General features: G+C 44.2%; 1 protein-coding gene and 1 long non-coding RNA gene across 3 annotated transcripts in view; one reads left to right on the forward strand and one right to left on the reverse strand.

Annotated features, from left to right (window-relative positions):
* The window catches only part of SYNE3 (spectrin repeat containing nuclear envelope family member 3), a 64,971-nt gene extending 47,284 nt beyond the window's left edge, over window positions 1-17,687 (reverse strand). The window contains exon 1 of one of the 2 annotated variants that reach the window (XM_059850249.1): window positions 17,619-17,687. Coding sequence is in view for 1 of the 2 variants with exons in the window: in XM_059850248.1 (XP_059706231.1) it covers window positions 7,253-7,334 (82 nt within the window). In the remaining variant the exon portion in view is untranslated. Of the gene's footprint in view, window positions 1-7,252; window positions 7,450-17,618 lie in introns of those variants that run through there. The other variant, XM_059850248.1, reaches the window with a different exon arrangement.
* Window positions 7,710-11,270, forward strand: LOC132329310 (uncharacterized). Its single transcript, XR_009487017.1, has 2 exons — window positions 7,710-7,776; window positions 10,932-11,270. It is a non-coding gene; the product is annotated as an uncharacterized LOC132329310 (long non-coding RNA).
* Window positions 17,688-19,718: the final 2,031 nt, after the last annotated feature.

Raw genomic sequence — 19,718 nt, forward strand, 5'->3', positions numbered from 1 at the left:
TTCCATTTAATGCCATTTGAAGCAGAGTATTAATTCATACTGTGGAAAGCACATTTACACTGCAGAAATCACTTGGCATCTCTACACGTTATTAAATGAGAGCAATAACTATGTGTAAGAAATTCTGGCATAGATAATGAGATGCTGAGCAAAACCAAGTTTTATTTGTCCAGATGCAGGAACAGTTTCATGGCAGAGGTAATAAAGAAGTGCATTTCAGGGTGTTAAACAGAACTGGCCCAGGACAGCTCCTGCAGTATATCCACAGGTTACAAAAAGCACATTTCAGGAACAGGAAAATGTAAGACAGGCTACCTGCAGAAACCTTCTCCCACAACACTACTCTTGCTGCTTTCCCTGAATCACCCCTGTGACCCCCAGAACACGGCTTGGCAGTGTCTGGGTAGGCACACACACATTTCAGTGTCACAGAGGGACGATGCCTCAGCCCTTGCCCAGCTCTGCCAGACCCACTGCACACCCACAGCACAACCAGGGCTGGCTCTGCTTTGTCTGAGGCTCAAATGCACGGGAATAGCTGCACCTTTGGAGGAGGGAAAGGTGAACACCTGACGCAGCCCACCCTCGTCTCATGTCAGCATCACTTCTCTCCCCTGTCTCATCCAAGCACAAAACCATTAGCAAGGAGAGAAGTCAGAGTACTCCCACCACCTCTTCCCAAACCCTGGAGAAGGAAGGGGCAGCTGGAAGGATGCTGGGGAGCACACACGCTGTACCCCCAGCTCACCCACAGGCTGAACACCACAGCATGAACTAGTGAGATCCAAAGCAACAGCAAGCTGGGTTTTGCTTTTAAAATCTATTTCAGCTGTGGTCTTGGAACCATCTTGCTGAAGGAGCAGATAAACGAATTAGCTGACTGCCCTGCCTCACAGCTCTGGGAGCCATGGACATCTCTGGGTTTCCACTGCAGACCCTGACACAGGCACAGGCAGAAGTCACCCCTCATGTGACCCACAGGGCACTTGCTGGGCAATTTCTCAGAGCAGTTCTTCCTTGAGTACAGCCACTGCAGGAGCCATGCTAGTGCATCTGATAAATAAGTAAGTCTTGCCGTGTCCCAGAAGAGTTAATATTTGTAATACACTACTGAGAGCTTTTAAAGTTATTTTGCAAGTGTAGTATCTTTTTCTTAGGATTGTCCTATTATTTTGCAATGTTTCCTAATGAACTATTTTCTCCCTGCCAGTCATACTGGGGGTTCCGTTTTTTGGTGGGTTTTTTTTTAAATTTAAATCTCTTAAAACATTTCTTACAACCACTCCCATTTTACACATTCTTTTAAACCCTACATTTATAGAACACAGGCTTTAAAATGGTTTCAATATGTCTTGGATTCTTATATTCATGTACTACTTGACTGGTTTCCAGAACCCAGTTCTTACGAAAATAAAAGTACAAAAATGTTCCAGGAAAATTCAAACCACTCACCATTAGGGAGACTATTTTCCAATTACTGAAATACTTCAAAATTTTCATACCGTTTTCATTTGGTTCTGGGATTGAATGTGGAAAAAAAAAGCCCACTGAACTGTATCAAATTTTAGACAAATGTATGAGTGTGGAAGCAATTTTGGTTCTGGGAATTGTATCTGGGATAATTTAGTAACTTTTCAGCTGCACTAGATACTGTAAAGGGAGCTCTGAGGAGGCACAGAGCTGGGAGCTCTGTCTGCTTCAGACTGGAGCAGAGGTCAGGAGCTGGCACAGACCACAGAGCACTGACCCTGGCCTTTCCAAAGCTGAATACTCTTGGTCTACTCCAGGAGGAGCTACTGTGAATTTTGAATCCAGCCAGCTTTACCAGACTTCCTGAAAGCCTCCAGGACAGCAGCTGCACCCATGCAGGGCCCAGCTAACCTGCCTGAGTAGGTGCAGAAGCTCTCAAGGTTTCAAGTAAAAGGTACAGTTATTTCCAGCATAATCGTTGAGAGGCTCAAAACATAATCCTATCACTTTGGCCATCTTCCAACACAGACCTCTCCTGTGTTACTGGCAGTGAATGTTTAGGACAGTCAGCAATTGTTTGTCCTAATTAATGAGCTAGATTGTGAATAGGATTTTTAGGAATAAACACATTCATATCCTCATTGCAAGCATCCCCTTCACCCAAGGAATGCAACACTCTGAGTACATAGAGCACTCATCCATATCATAGCCTCTTCCCCTCCCTTACAAAGCAATCCACAGGAAACCTATGGCTAATGCAAGGCATTCTGCCACAATATGATCACACCTGACAATATTCTCTTTGTTCCCAAAAACTGAAAAGCAGAGACATGTTCTGTGCAGGCTCACTCTCAAAAAAATGCCTGATTTTTTTCAGCCATTTGTTTAAAAACTGATTTCAGACTTTGGTGAGAGCCAGTACAAGTGGGATATCTGTTTCCTAAGACTGCTGGGGAAAATCTATAATTCCCAGGTCTAAAAAGCCATTTCCTTAAAACAAAAGGGATTGACATTTAAAAATAGTTTTATACTTGAACGGAATCATAGCATACAAGTAAGGCAGAATTGAGTCCTGGGGCCATCTTCCCTTCTAGGGAATGATAATCAATATACCTGATCACAGCATTTTTATTTTTTATTTCAATCTTCAAGTCATTTGGAAGTAAAAATAGTAAGGGAGAACTCTTAATTACAAGTCTCTCCCCATTTCCATACACTCCACACACAAATTTCTGCATTTCCAGGTCACTCTAGGAGACAGGTTGGTCTACCACGATTCCATTAGGTAAGTACAATGAAGGGTTTAGTTCTGGCCTACAACTTTTTTTTACCATCAAGGAGACAGAGTATCTGCATTAGATAGCTGTCTGGTTTAGATTTTGCTTTTCTTTTCCCACATTATTGAGGTATAAACAATCTTTTGAGCATTTATTCAGTCAGCCCTCCTGGAAAGTAAGACTATCCTATGCCTTTTACAGATAACAACTTGGGTTCAAAGACACTTTGTTTCTTGCCTCTGAGCAATAAGGAAATACTTGAAAGACAAGAACAAAGTCGAAGATTCTGGTAATAAATGCTGCAGAGGGTGATTTTCAGCCTCTTCTAATCTGTACCACTTCAAGTGTCTCTGCTGAGAAGCAGATATCTTTTTAGTGACTTTAAACTTAATGACAAGAGCCTTCATTTTCCTAGTTACCATTCACAGACACTTTAGTCTGGGAAATCACAGGTTTAACACCTCTGCTCTACAACTTCAGGAAGGATTCTTCAGGTCCAGGGAATCTGATGGGGAGATTACCCAAAAGATATCTGTGAGTTTACCAGCAATCTTCATCTTGAGCAGCTGGGGACAAGTTCTCAAGTAGATTTGGTTTCAACTTTTGTCAGCTCCCTAGGTTTTAACAAGTTTTACTAAGTTTTGTTGGTCAGCCAACAACAAAGCCCTGCAAGCCATCAGGATTAGTTTCACAGTCTCTGGAGACTAGAATTTATGTACTCAGTTATCTCCCACTTGTCCTCCAGAGCACTGTATGATCCCTCAGTACTGGGCGCCAGTCACAGCACTGATATACTGATAACAAACCCCTGTGGTATCTGCTCCTTGCCAGAGATCAGTGAACAATTCAGAGTGATAATATCCCTGATAAATCATTCCTCTTTTGCTGATCATATTAGTGTGTACAGATATGATACAGACAACCTCATTTTCTCAGAGGTGTGGTTCTCCCCATTTGCCAAATATACGTTGCAAATTAGTTTTGCTCTGCAGACTATTCCCAAGTAACTCTTCCTGGCAATCCTTCATACCCCAGCTGTGCTGCTTAGCTTTGGCATCACAACCCTAATGAGAAATTGCCCATCTTCCCTGGCTAGCTGGGAACAGCTCTCCTTGTTTGTGTGCAGTTTGTCACACGGTAGCTCCCAAGGGCCAGTGCCACAATCAGGACTCCAGAGTGTTAAACCACAGAGGACCAGTGAGCTGTCACAGCACCCTGGCTGAGCAGAAGTGCCCTGCAGTTAAAAGGATAATACCTCTGTCCCAAAGAGATTACAGAGGACAAGTTGGAAGGTGTTTGGCAATGAAAGAAGGGATCAGTGTGTACTTAGGGACACAGAGTGATGGAAGGAAGAAGGGGCTGTCAGAGCCTTCAGCTGCATTGCCACTGCTCTGTGCAAGCTGCAGTGCTTCCACTCCCCCCCCATGCCCTCCAAACACCCCCTGCAAGCAGAGATACTCAGAAAGAGACCCTCAAGCCCAGCTGGAGCACCTGGCTGGATCTCACACCAGGAAAGGGGATTCACTGCACTGACCCACAGGCTGTGGTGGGACACCCTGGGTAGGAACCCTGCGATTCTAGAGCCAGTCATGCAAGAGAGGGACACTTCCAGGCAAGGAGCCATACCAGAGGTGGGATAATTCACCTTCTTAAGGAATACTGTGTTCTGAAGTGGCCCACAATTGTAATATGAATGCTCAGGGCTACAGGATGTCAATCTGCCTGCAAGTCTGTATTCTTTCCTATTCCGCATCACTGTTTCCACATTTGGATCTGAGGGGTTTTTAAACTTGCAATTTTTTCCATTTACAAGAACAGTGTTAAAATATTTTTTGACTATCATTTGACTATTTCACCTCTGAGTGTGTAACTTGGAGCACTAAGCACATGGCTTTTAAACTCACAAATCTTTAGAGTCAAGTATATACCAGAAATATTTCTTAGAAACAAAGTCACTTGCAAGTACTTTGCAAGTATGCTCTAAGTGCACAGGTCTTTTGTCCCATTTAGAACAGCTGAAGGACTAACTCTCCAAAACAAGATTTCTCAGATTTATCTTTCAAAACATTATCAGTTCAATTATGCTAATGATATATTTATACAGTGAAAGTGAGACTTATGGAATGGAAAAAAAAGTAACAAGAAGGACTATACTAATTTTAGATACTAAAGCTGTTGATTAAGAGGTTTTTTCCTTGGGACCAAAGCATATGGTTATGGAAAAATGAGCAGATTTTAATTTGCAAGGAACAGAAAGATCTGTTTATATAAAGAAAGAGATAAATGACCCCTGAAAGAGATGAACACTTGAAATGCTGTCAAGAACATACAGAAAGCTATACCAAAACAGTAAATAGCTATACCTGAACAGTCAGCACTCTGTACATAATTAAAAGTAATATTTGCATTAATCTGATAATATCAGGCTTTATATTGCAAAACACTGGTTTGTGTTCAGAGAAACCCACAGGTAAACAAGGCCTGCCTGTGTCCCAAACAAAACACACTTTTGGAACCGTCAGCAACCTCATCCCCAAGCTCAGAAACAAAGCAGACCACTGCAAAACGCTGGTCATAAATTAATTTTGAGTGGTTGAGAACATTTTTGGAATTGAATTAAACAGGCTGCATTCTCGTGACTCATTTTTGCCCGAACGGTTGCAGTTTCCACTGTGTCTGTGCCACCCTCACACAGTGGGAGCTGCCGGGCGCTGCGGCTCGGGGAGCACGGGCACATCTGGGCTGGCTGCGCCGAGCCTGCCGCCGGCGGGCCCCGCTCCGACTGCGCGGCGGGGAGCAGAGCGCCGTGCCAGCGGTCCTCTTGCCTGATCGGCACTGAAATCCTGGGCTCTATACACCCAGAGGGGATCTGAACCTCCTCCTGCCGAGATTCACCAACCCTCAAGCAGAGTAAGCCGGCAGCAGGAGCCAGCAGCGAGCCGCGTTTGTCGCAGCCGTCCCCCAGCCAGGAGGAGCAGAGCTCCAGCTGCGATCGCAGGCAATGACCGCGCCGAGCAGCACGGCAAAGCCAATGCTGCTGCTTCCCACGCGTGTCGTTCGCCGGCATGCGCCTTTCAGAAATGGAGTACTACGAGAGACCAAAGCTCGTTTTTCCCCCGCAAACGCCTGAAGAGATCAGGCAGCTGTGCTCCATTCGGACCCCAAGGGGGCCTCAGGGCGTGCTGCTGCTTCTCAGCAAGTTTGAAAATTCCACCCTAAATATTACGGGACATATCCCTGGGCCCGCCTAAGAGCTAACACAGAGATACATTTAGGGTAACAGGGGTCCATATCAGCCAAGGGTTGGTACACACACATGCAGACAGAGCACTACCTCTTCTCAACCACTTGAAAGGAGGAAGAGGTATAAAGCTATAGATTTGTTTAACCCTATTAATAACAGAATTCTTTTACAAGGAGTAATAGACATCATGGCACAAACTCAGCTTTGGTCTACAAGAAATAAAAATATCTCCCCACTAGTCTCCAAAGCTATCTTCTAAAGATAACACACTTGCTGTATTTTAAAGGCATTTCATATCACTGAATTTTTTCTCCAGTATTTCCCTTTCAATTTACAGATCAGAGCTCAGCAAGTACCTTGCAAAAGGTTGATTTATAAAACAGGAGAAGCCAGAAGGAAAATATGTCAAGCTCTGATGGGGACAATTGCTGAAGCACTACAGAGAAAAGCCTCCAATGACCTTGTTTGGGTTCAATGAGCGCAACACAAGCAACAGGGTTTGTGCAAACCATGCTCCCTAGTTAAAAAATAAATCTGAATTTCTTTAGTCTCCTTTTTTACCTATTGCATACCCCCAGGCCACGTTTCAACAGTTATATGTGTGACCTTACACCCAAACTTCATGGAAGGGATCTCAGCAGTCCCAGTTCAGCAAACATTTTGGGTCTGTAAAAGCTGATATCATGTCTTGAGTGGCAGCCACACTCCCAGCTCCCAACAGACTCTCTCTATTAGCTTCACCAACCGTCCCTTATCTCCAACCCTTCTGCTGCACACACTCTAGGGATATTTTGGCTTTCTTTCTCCTGCCTTACATCAAGGAGCTCCCCATCCTGGCCTGCTGCTCACAAAGCAATTTATCAGGCCTTATTTCATTGCACTGGGCCCTCCCCCTTGGGCCCCCACCCTTTCCCCCAGCGCTGTGGGGCTGGCAGCAGGCAGGGGGAGGCGTGGGCTGGCTCTGGAGAAAAGCGCGCCAATGGGCTGATCCTGGAGCCCTCCACCAGCTGGCTGCTGCCACAACCCTCTGTCATGGCTCTCCTGCAGCAGGCCACTGACTTCTAGTTCCCTTTTCACTAGAATTCAAATCTGTGAAATTTCAAGACACTTGATATCTTTAACACTTCCATGTCTCTGGGAAATTTAATGCAAAGAAGAAAACAAGTGCAAAAGTTATTCGGAGGCAAAAGATACAGACACACTGCCTGTCACAACCCTCTCACTACATTATGAAATAAAAGTAACCTTGTAAAAACCTTACCAAAATCCTGGGAAATCTGGTTAAAAGGGTAGGCGAAAGTCTGTGGTGATTCCATCAAAGTTTCCTGATGGCTTCCCAGCATGGCAGCCACAATCCAGCGTGGCCTCCACTGGGCGTTAGAGCAGCAATTCGGCACAGCTGGCAGCACGAGCAAGTCTGGCACGAAGAGAAACCAGTGGCTTCCTCCTTACTAAGGCAGGAGGAAGCACAGGACTTCCTCTCTGCCTCCTCCCGTGCTGCGGGAGTGAAAGAGGAGATGGCAATCCAAAGATATATCAGTGCAGAAAAAAATAAAAAAAGAGAAAGAAAAGAAACCCAGAGCAGGGCATGCTGCCACTGTTTAAAACGTAGGTGAGATTTAAATAGCAATAATCCCCAGAAACTATCTAGTTCAGGTCATCAACTAACAAGCTGGTTAATTCCTGTAAGGATTAATGCTTGAAATTATTATTCCTGACAGATGTTTGCTGAATGGGAACTGAATACACAGGATGAAGACCAGCAAGAAGTAAAAGTGCAGACAGGTACGTCAGAGTGGAGATTTTAGAAATCATTAACTCAGGCTCTAACATAATAATAATTTTCCTTATCTTCAACTTCTTTTTTTACTCTCAAGGTCTCTAGCAGGAAATTCCCTTCAAAGACTGACACACTAATCTAGATTCTGCTCTCAGTTACAATCATGCAAGACAAAAAAGAGGTTAGTTAATATTTTCAGGAAATACCTCTGCTGCACAATTTGGCTGAATGGAATATACTTTGCAGGCATTACCTGTCCCTCACGACACAGCACATGATGAATTCTCCTTCCCTACTTCCCCAAAACTATGGAAAATACAAAGCAGCATTCTCCCTTGATTAATTAAGATCCTGCTGGGTACTCCTGCTTTTAGACATTCAATAAAACCCACTGGTTTGATCTCTCTAGCCCACTCCCATTTGCATCATCCTAATGGTGTAGCTCTAATACACTCCAGGACCAAAACAGGTGCCACTTACTCAAGGTGGTGTAAATCCAAAGCAGGTCCAAAAGACCAACAATCTCTCAACCTTTTTAGCTGATGTATGCCATACTTTATACTACACTGAGCAGTATTTCTAGAATTACAACTAATATGGAGGAGAGGTGGAGAAACCAGTGAAAGCAAAACATGGGGGGAAAGGTTTGTTTGAATTCTACCTCCAAATTAGAAGTTACAGATAAAAACAGGGATAAAAGTGTGAGCCTCTCCATCCATTTTGGAATCAGGTGGCACAAGGGAAGAACATGGGGAAAAACTGAAGAGAGGAACAAAGATGGATGAAAACCTAGGTGGAAGAACGACAGTGGAATAGAAAATGTTTATCAAGCTAACCTGTGAAGTTGCTAATACAGAGAATTAACTGAAGACCAGTAGCCTTAGAAAGGCTGTGACCCCATGTGCAGCAGTGATGTTAGCTCAGCCAACCAAACAGAATTTCAGTTAAAAAAAACCCAAGGGACAGAAGAGGAGGAACATCTTAAGAGTTAGCAGTGCTGATTGTACCTCTAGAGAGGGAACTGGTATATCAGCCATTTTCCAACTCTTTTGTTAGCCTTTTGCTAACATGAATAATCCTTAGAACTATATGAATATCTCAAAACACATCAGGATAAGAACATCTCAAAATGCATGCAGACTAAACTATATCATGCCTAGGGGATGTAAACTGGAGAATGGTCCACGTATCTGAAAATCAAATCATGGTTGTTTTAGAATTGTGTTGTTTGAATGGAGAGTTTTAAATGCCTACAAGTGAACCCCTTTATCACTTTTCCCTTGCTCTCTCTCTCGTGGTATATCCACAGTCAAATTTGCCACAGTCCTGACAATTTAATTAATATTTTTAAAAAAGCACTGAAACTAGTAGTACTGAAGAAGCAGAGCACATGGCTAATGTCACCTATGCAGAGCAGCTTCTAAAGCAAGGTAAGAATCAGTCTCTTTGGATGACTAATCTAGAAGGCAAAGGAGCTCCCCTGGTGAGTACAGACAGCCACAAGCTAGAGGCAGCAACGAGAGGATCAAACCAACAGTGAAAAATGTAGCATTCCCACAAAATTTCCTATAAGTTAGTATCACAACATATTTAAAATATATAAATACCACATTCCCACTTGAGTGTAATTCCCTTTAGAGTGAACTTGATTTTACACTTTCCCATATTTTTTAAGGAAACCAGATTCAGCAAAATATTCCAAATGTCGCCACAACATCTGACCTCCCATTCTGTTTTTTCCCATATAAAGAAGTCCATTTTCAGTTTCAGCGAGGGATGAAACTTCTTCCCACTCTTCTGGCCAGCTATCCTTTCTGTTGTGGTAGCAGAAAGCATTTGAATGGCCCTTTCTTCGGGCTGACACGTCTGAACTCAAACAGGGATTCAGTTACATCTGTAGCTGTGGTAACATCTGCTGCAGCTGTAACTCTTGTAACACATCTGTTGGATGATCTCAGATTACCTGGCAGCCCGTGGGCACTGAGAAGGAAACATTTCTGCAAACCCAGGGCAGCCCACGGAGTTAAATGACTACACTGCCCCACTGATTAGTCTACTGTAAGTGATACTCAGAGCAGGGCGGCCTCATTGCCCACTAACACTCTGCATCTTCAAGCAGGCAGGGATGTGTTTGTCCTCTAACTGCTCAGGAGACAGACATTGTCACCCCAGCAGGGTTGCAAGGGTTGTAAATGATAGTGTTGTCTGAGCTCTTACAAAGAGCTGTGAAGCTCCTCAGACAGGAAAGAGAGCAGCAGTATAAAAATCTTTCTTCAACCATAGCAACTGTGTTATATATTCTTACTACTCTGCAGAACATATTCTAACTATGCTTTAGTTGTGAATTAGAATAACTTTGGTATGAAGGGACTGTCAGTGCAAGTGCTTCTCTCCAAAGAATCTGGTTTGGAATTGCTGTGAAAGGACTTTACAGAAAAGAAACACATCAAGCAATCAGGTTGTCCTAAGTACTGGGCTCAGAGGTACTGGCAGGGGAAGCACAAACAGGGGTCAAGCTCTTGATCTGTTTTTGGTTTTACACAGTTTCACTCTGTGTAAATAATGAATTGTTATGAAGAACCTAATCATTATTATTCAGGTGTCCCACCTGGCAAACTGAGCATCTTAAAGGTCTGGCTCTGGTCATCATTATGCTCTGTTCCATTCAGCAAGGAAGAACAAACAAACAAACAAACAAACAAGTATTTTGATTTACCAGTTAGCATTAAAAGAAAGAAACAAAAAAAAAATTTAACCCACACGCCAAACCAAACTGAAAAATGTCAGATCTGGTCTGAGCAAGACTAAAAGAAACAAGAAGTAGGTTAGCTGCTGATACTGTTGCTTAACTGAGAAAAACATCTATTTGCAAATCCCCAAACTAAGGTGTAACCTGCGAGGAGCAATAACAGCACTTCACAAATACCAGTGACAGCTGACACAGGAAGGGCACTATAGAAAACAATAACCTGCAGAGCACTGAAGCACATCCAGGTAGATTCCTCAGCACTGACTAACTACAATAACTAACTAACGAGTCAAGAATAAAAGAACTTAAAAAAAAAAAGGGGGCTGTGGCATTTAAAGTATTGGGATTAAACGTGCCGACATAATTACTTATAAAAGTGGTTTTAATAAACACCTTCATCTCTTTCATCAGACAGCAAATACTACTTCACTCTGCAAACCAGAATGACAGCACCAGCTCTCCCCCATCGTGAGGTATTCACAGAATCATGGAATGGCTGAGCATGGAAGAGATCACTGGAGCTCATCTAATCCAACCTCCCTGCTCAAGCTGGACAAGCAAAGACCTGAGGGAAGAAACAAAACAATGCTGAAGGCAAAAATACTATTAGGGTTGCTGGTAGCTCCATCCCAGAAAGGAATTTCTCATAGAAAAAAACCAAACAAAACCAAATCAATCACCCAAAAGAACACTCCCCAAAACAAATAAACAAAAAACAACAAAAACCCAAACAAACAAATGAAAAAATAACCCAAAGATGCTTGAAATATTTTCCTTTTTATTAGGCTGCAGACATTTTCTGTAGATTGGCATTTCACACCAGCAGCTCAACTAATGGAGTGGGAAGGTTTATAATCTGAGAAGGCAAGGGAAAATCCTAGGCTCTGGTAAAGCCAAGGGCAATACTGTCACAGAGCCAAGATTTCTGTCCTGACTCCTGTGGACTTAAAAGACAAGGCAACAAGTAAATTTTTCCTTGGGTGCTCTCTTAATCTGGAGATCTAAATTAATGCGCGTCTGCAGCGCTTACTGAGCCAGTGTTATTAGCCAGGGTTAAAGTCTTGTACTTCACACAAAGCCTGTGCTTAACCTGCTGCACCTATACACCAATTCTGCTGACTTACATAAGAAACATCACCTACATTTGCCAGCTGCTGTCATCTGCCATTCATGTAACCACTACCAAAGACTCAAGTGCTCATGCAAAGACTCTTGGATTAAGAAAAATAAGTCATCTGAGCTAAAGGAAATGCACAGCCTGGGGAAGAACTGACAGCTTCAGGACTGGCAGAAATTATTTCTTTTATTTAGTCACAGAAACTTTAAGGTAGGAGGATATTTTCTCACATGACCCAGTCTTTGCATGTAAATGATTTGAAAATGCAGTGGGTACATCAGTGCTTGTACACTTTCCACCTTCAGCTTCCCTGAACTCCTTCAGGCTGCACCCACAACAGGACACAGAGCATGGATAAAGACCAGCTGTTACATCTCTCAAACTACTCCTAAGTCAGAAACAACACACGTTCTTATGATACAATTGCCTCATTATAATGGCAGGAAAATAACACAAGCATGTAATGCTTTAAATGACATATCACTTCTATGTCAGATGGAGATAAAACACGGCCAAAAGTAACCCCTACACTTTTTTCACTGTTTAATTTATTATTGTTGTTGTGTCAGTCCAGTGTGTGAGATAATCTTTTAGGGTGCAAACTCCAGTGTTGGTTTTAAAATAAAACAGTTCCCAGATCCACTGTGGGTGGTTTACTCTGTCACACCCTCCCACCTGGTACCTACAACACAGCTGCCACACACATCAAGAGTACCCTGTGGGATAAGATGTTAGTGTCCCATTTCACAGATGAAGACACTGGCTCTCTCAGCAGCATCTGTCTTTCAAATGCAGCCTTTGACAGATCCAGGAACACACAAAGCATCCAACATCACTGATTCCATTTTAAACCTCTGACTGGACATGCTCCTTCAAGATCACAGAGCTAACTTGGGGCAGGCAAAGCTGCATTAGGGAGTCTAGACTGGAGGTTAGGAAGCACTTCCTGCCTAACACAGTGGTCAAACACTGCAACAGCCCTCCTCGAGAGGTGGTCAGTGCCCCAAGCCTGTCATTGTTGGAGGCATTCAGTGCCCTTAATAATGTGATTTAATTTTTACTCAGTCTTGAAGTGGTCAGGCAATTGCACCAGGTGTTGTTGTAGTTCCCTTCTACTCTTATTAGAATCAGAATCAACCACAAGGGGAGCAGCAGGCAGCCTTATGTAAAGTGTGTCTAGGATTCCCTGGTGACAGGCACTAAAGCTACTACATAGAACAGTAAGTTCCTCAGCACAAGCTGTCCCACGTGAGCCTCTCATTCAGTTTGTGCTCCCAAGTATTACTGTCATGGTTCTCAAAAGGCTTTCTGCACAGCACAACTGTAACAGTAGGTATTTCACCTTTCAGTGCCACTAAATAAACACTAATCAAGAACAAAACAAACAAGCCACAGCTTCAAACCTGAATTCCAATCTCTGGTTCTCCTGGTTTCCTCCTATCTCTTAATTTCTTCCAGTATGTTTTTTATGCACCTGTTCAGTTCAGATGCCCCAAGGCTGAGACTGCCCTGTAATTCTCAGTCTGTTATAGTCGAAGCAGAAATTCCCTTGAAATTGCTTGATATGAAGGACTTCATATCAAGTCCATGTCTTCTGTTTAAATGTAACATAGAAAAGAAGCTTTTAACAGCAGAGACCTTAAAAGTCAGTTCTGTCTAAGGAAAAGAAATGTTTCCACACCCCCTTGAAACCAATGCACTTTCCTTGAAATACAATTAAGCTGTGTGCACAGACAGACATCAAAGATTGCTTATTAACCTGATATGGGGTGTCAGTGAGAACCACCATCCCTGTTAGACCTACCATTCTTTCCTCAGCATTGAGGAGGGGCCTCTTCAGATACCTGAAGGTAAATACCCCAGGGCTCTACTCTCTGAGTAATTTTTCTATAATTCAGGCAGTACCATCCTGTGATACAATTTATTAGCACTATGGGAACATATGATAAGCAACAGCTCAGGCTACTTTATGTCTACAAAGGAGGAAATCCACAGCAATGTTTAACAGACATTGTTGCAGAATCATCAGTCCTTGTGGAAGGCAAGGACTGACTCGGAGCTCCAGCTCTGCAGAAGAGTGTGTAAGGAGCAATCCTTATGTAAGATCTTCACTTTCAGTTTAAAAGACTCCATTTCATTAATACTTCAACTGCTATGCCCTCAACAAACACTGGAAAACAAACAAGAAGAGTAAACTCTCAAACTAAAGAACAAGACTGTGTTTAAGTTGATGCTGACAACACTGCAGCTAGTCATGGAAATATTATAAGTCTGCATATGCCAATATCAGCCTCAGGCAATAAAACTGTATTTCAGACCAAAATGTAAGCAAAATTTAAGGCTGTGACATTTGGATCCTATAAATAATCATTATCAGACTGTTTTGAACTTTAAACACTGCATTTGATGGCAACTGATGACACAGTGACACTTCTCAATTTTTCCCATGTAATTTCAGACTACTTTAACCAATATTAACTGAAGACACTAAATTCCTATCATTCAGCTGTTGCAGAGCCGACTTGCATGATCAAAAGGGACCCTGACCACCTGTTGTGCATGTTTTAATTTCATGGAATTACAGCCTGAAGAAGTTGAGACATTACTAGCCATCAGTAAGCACTACCCTAAAAGATATTTTTCTTCAAGAGTAAGAGTATTCCACTTACTGCACTCCAAAGACAGTAAGAAGGTTTTTTTCAGCCAGACTCAAAGAGGTATTAAAGGACCTGGTATTTATTCCTGTTGATCTCAGATGCCTGATACTTTGTGTTCATATAGAAAACATGCAAAAAACTCTCTTGCCAATTGCACCCTCTGTTAACATTCATTCCTGGAGCTCAGGAATTTTTCCTGCTACAATGTGTTCTTTTCATTTCACATGCCCGAATTAGCAGGATTCATACTTGGCCCACAATCCTTACGTGGAGACACACAATCCAGTCATAAGGGGGCCCTTTCTAAGGACACTATTGCACCTGTCCATGGCAGAACACATTTGAGAGGACAAGTTAAAGCTGTGCCACAAAACCCCATCTGCAGCTGACAAGGACTAAGAGTTGAAAACCCCAAATCAAAACAGAAATCCAACATCTTGTCATTGCTACCAATGATCTGGGATTTGTCCTGCCAGAACACATTATTTTGAGTCAGGATGAATGGTCACTGCCTTTGCACGGTTTCATGGGAATTATGCTTATATGATGGCAGTCTTGAAACTGTTGGCCAATTTTGTCAAAATAAAATAAATCTAAAGACACTAGAGAGTGTGATCATAGTGAGATCATAGCCCTTCTGCACTTGTGCAAATGTGTGCCTGGCAGAACAAAGACAGGAGCTGTGCCCTGGAGATGCAGGGATGTAAAAACAAAGCACTCTGTGACCAGGCCAACTCAGGAAATCAGATCTACAAGAGCTGTGTTCCTTGACTGATTAAAAGTATACACTAAATTGCACCAAGATTTTCTGTTCCCATGTTCAAAATGCAATGTATGATATCAGTGTTACTTGTATTCTTTTAAGTTTTAAGGGAGATGCCAGTTCAGGGGCATTTACTCAGAAAATCCTTCTCCCTTTCTCTTCACAGCTTCATTTGCACCAAACACATTATTCCCAAATGGAGGCTGTCAAATATGAATGTATCACTCAGTCACTGATCTAAAAACTTGGGAAAACTAGCAAGTGTCTGATTTTAGACTTGCTTTTCCCTGTTGGCCTGCTTCTACAAAATTTACAGAAACTTAATTACCTTGGAGCTGTTCTCCTTATGTCATACTTGGCTGAAACTGAGAAATGGCAAAAAATATTACATAAGGGACACACACCAAGACTCATGTGTATACATACATTAAGTGCTGGCAAAAAATCTTGTTTCCAATGGATGCCAGTTATCTTTCTGAAGGTGCAATGCAGGTGTGGAGCATCCCCTCAGGCACTGGAATTGCTCTCCAAAGTCATGTGCATGCAGGTACAGCCACATTCTGAAGCCAAGTATCCACAAGTGTATACAACAGTTTTAAGGATGATTTGTAAGCCACAGATAAGTGGAGGAGCACCAAAAAAAAAAAAAAAAAAGGCTGATTCCCAAAGAAAAGCTAGACATTTTTTCCAATGAGGTTAGTGCACAAAGGCCACACAGAGGAAGGACATGTGCCAGGAACAGACTTGGAGGTAGGGTACAAGTCCTGGCCCAGGTGAGAGGGAAAGGAGGAGCAGTGAAATATGGCTGAAGGGAACAACTGGAACTATCAGAAGAAATACAACAAGAGAGGCAAGCATCACAATACCACACCCTGAATAGCAGCTAATTCTGTCTTCCTTGGGAGTTTGAGGGGACTCCGGATCTGATGATTCACAAACATGGAAACAGCACTGGGTGTAGGGGAAAGCTGCTTTTATAGAGGGACCATTGGGATTGTCAGACTCCATTTCCTGACAACTAGTTTGCAGAGAACAATGTTGCTGTGACTCACCAAAAGATGTTTGTTTCTTGTGGAACAAAGAGTCACCACAAGACCAATTGCAATAAGTTACATTTCCTTGAGATCCAACTGGCTTACACATTTGGCAGCCACAGAGACTGTGCCAAGCTGATGTGCATTTCAACAACTGCAGATTTGAGACACTTCCAGGAAAAGAAGAAAAACACTTGAAGGCAACCAATCAGCTTTTAAAGTTTTGTGGCATTTTTAAAATTCTTTCCCCAGAAAACAAGCACTGCGTACAAAGATTTTCAGATTACATACACCATGCCAAGGGCAAAAAGAAACATCCAAAACTAGCAGCAAGGAAGTAGCAAGAGTAGCATAGTGATTTTATTTTTCATTAATGATTCAAGACAGCCAGGCTTAGATTTGAGGCAAAGGGGAAGACAGGCATCTTTGCTCTGATAAACTCACAAAATAAAGCAGTGTCTTGCAACCATAATTTTCACAATTAGTGATCACATACATGCACAATTCCTGTAGATTTCAGTCTGTTAACCTATTTTAATAGATCTATTTCTACGAATAAAATTTTCCTGGACAAAGATCTACTCTACAAAACTCACACAAGGCCAAGCCAATAAGGATGTGCAGAGAACAGTGTATGAGAAACCAAAGCCTCAGTATACATTGGGGTATGGAGGAACTTTACATACAGAAGTTACACAGAATGTTAGTTGCTCTTATAATAGAAAAACTGGAAAATTTTCTGTTTAGGAAGAAAAAGTGAGGCAAGGTCAGACCCCCTTAAGGGGAATCAGAGGCAAGCTAGGATGTATCCAATAGGTCTGAAGGGGAGAGAAGTAGAAAGGGAGAAGAGGAACAAGGACCTTGCAAACTGCAGTAGAGTCCTGGCAGTGGGGACCTACAGATGAAGAAATGTGACAGTAACGCTGAGCAACTGGCTTTGGCAAGAGCCTGACATCTGAGGAAGAAAAGTTGCAGAATGCGCCTAAGTGCTGAACCAGGCTGGCATTCGTTCGCAGATGCGATTTTCTGAAAGAAGCTAAATAAAAGGCTTTGCCCGTTTAGCGTATATTACTTAGGCAGATATGCTGCAGTTACTGCACCTACGGTATTTGGTGTATCAGGAGTAGACAGTAGTACCCTCCCGTAGCACCCATGGAGCTGTCCTGGCAAGGACAAGCCCTGCCGGCGCTCCCGCTCTGCGGCCCCGGCGGTGCCCGCCACCCCCGTTACACGGGCGGCCGGCCCGGGGCCGAGCGGGGACCGGGCTGTCCCGGCCGCGTTTTGTCCCGGCGCGCCGAGCAACAGGAGGCGGGTCTGGAGCCGGGCGGGCTGACAGCGAGCCCGCCGAGCCCGCCTGCCCCGTGCCGTGCCGCGCTCCCGCCCGGCGGGACGAGACGGGACTGGACAGGACGGGACCGCACGGGACGGTGCAGTCCCAGGCGCCGCTGCCTCATCGCTTCTCCCTCCCGCAGCCCCCCAGCACCGGCAACAGGCCCCGACCAGCGCAGCAGGGCCCGTCCCACTCACCGCCGCGGCACTGCCGCCGCCGCCGCTTCCCCCGCGGGCAGCCCCGGGCCGCGCTGCCGCTCCCCCGCCGCGCTGCGGCCGCTCGGGCGCTCGCTCAGCCTCGGCGGGGCCGCCCGGCACCGGCCCCGCCGCTCCGGGGGCTGCGCGGAGGGCCCGCCCTCGCCGCCGCGGCCCGGCCCGGCGGGCGGTGTTATGTAACCCGGGCCGGCCCGCCCTGCGAGCGCCGCCGGCCGCGGAGCCCCCGCCGAGGGCAGCGGGGCCGGGCTGTCCTTGCGCGGCGGCGGCAGGCGCGAGGTGAGCACCGCACTCTGCTATTTTTAGCAGAGTAAAACGCAGCAGAAGAGAAGCTGAATCTCTCACAGTGTCGCGTTCTGGAGGACTCGGAGCTCTGGGAGTCACCCAACACCAGGCGACGGGCGACAAGCCCCGGGCGATCCCTGCACGTGCCGGTAGCTCCGGCGATCCGTGCCAACAAGTGGGGAAGTCTCTTAACGTTTCTTTTGAATGGCCAGCAAGCAGGCAGGCAGGCAGCCTGCACCTCAGCAGTTACACGTGCACGAAACAACTCCAGCTCATCACTGGCCGTGCCAACAGGAATTCATTTGGATGCAAGAAGTGGTATTTTGGGGGAAAAAAATCAACAAAAACTTAGGAAACAAAACCTGTTTCCACTGTAGTACTGATTCAGGCACAAAGTCTACTGTGTGTACTCAATTATGCAAAAAAATCAGAAGCAAAAGGAGCAGCAGTGGAGGTGCATTGCCAGCACAGCGTCGTTTCTGTAGCCCAGCGAGAGAAGCCAGAGTCATTAACATCTTGTGCTCCATCCGCAGCATCAGAAAGTTGTAATCATATGAGCCTGTGTGCTGAGCCACTGGGAGGGAAGGAGGAAAGAATGAACAGCTTCTTCATATTTCAACAATAATATAATGTAAACAAACTGAATGAGTCTGTGAAAACCTTGTATTTCATAGAACCGTCCTCTTTGGCAGGGGTTATATTGCTGCCCTCTGCTGCTGGGAAGTTGGGCGGTTCATCTGCCTCAGGAGCAGGAAAACGGGCTATTTGCGATAAAAATCTCTGATTACACATAACAGTCCTGTGGCCAAGGGCCTCGAGATACATAGTTCAAAAGTGAAGGGTGAGCTCCCCAGTCCTGCAAGAGGCATGGGGCGATAGCTCTCTAAGGCCGGGTGGGATGGCTGCTTCACCAGCAGCATTCTCTGGGCTTTCATGGGCTCACTTCTGCCTACAGCCAGCGAGGTGATCTGCCATCCATGTGCCAACACACTCTTAACTGGAATAGCTCTGTACTTATATTGTTCCCTAAGCATCAGGAATCCCTATCCTCACCAGCAGTGGAAAAGGTCACAGGAAAATTTGTTAGAACTTCATGGTAAGCATTGCACTCTTACAGCTGGTTCTGACCTTGAAGCTTCGACTGCCCACAGTGTATACTGTAGTGGTACAATTTGGGGTGACTATGACCTTTTAAATTGTCACTGAGAATGCTGTAATCTCCTTGTGTTACTGGGCAAGCCTTTTAACTAACTTGGAAATTAACTCATTCGCTAGTTTGCCTTTGACAGACTATTTACTTGGAGGAAGTTCATAAAGACAATGTGTAAAATTGAATCTATGCCTATGCAACTGCCCTTGCCCATGGTAATTCAGAGCCAACTATCTCTCAATGACCTTTGGAATAGTGTGAGGAAATGGATACAATCCAAAAGGGTTACACTCCAAAGGAATGTGTCTAGAATAGGTAGATGACAGAGAATATAAAATCTTGTGAATTTGCCTTAAGAAAGCGGGTTCAGTTATCATGGTGAGTAGACAAACGCTGTTAATGACAGAGATTAATTCCTTAGGAAACCTCCCCTTAGGAAGTTACTTTGCATACCTAGACCTTTTAAACCCCTTGTATTCAGAAAGCTTGCTGATGGGGAGCAATACATCACTGTATCTAAAAATTACTTGAATGAAGCTCCTTTTTTGCATTTCCCCATGTGGAGGCTTTCATGGCTCTGATTCTACTCCCTCAAACACCTTGTACATGCTGAGTTGGAAAAATCCCTACACACAGGCAAACAGCAGGCA

The sequence above is a fragment of the Haemorhous mexicanus genome, chromosome 6, assembly GCF_027477595.1.
Source record: "Haemorhous mexicanus isolate bHaeMex1 chromosome 6, bHaeMex1.pri, whole genome shotgun sequence".
Lineage (NCBI taxonomy): Eukaryota > Metazoa > Chordata > Aves > Passeriformes > Fringillidae > Haemorhous > Haemorhous mexicanus.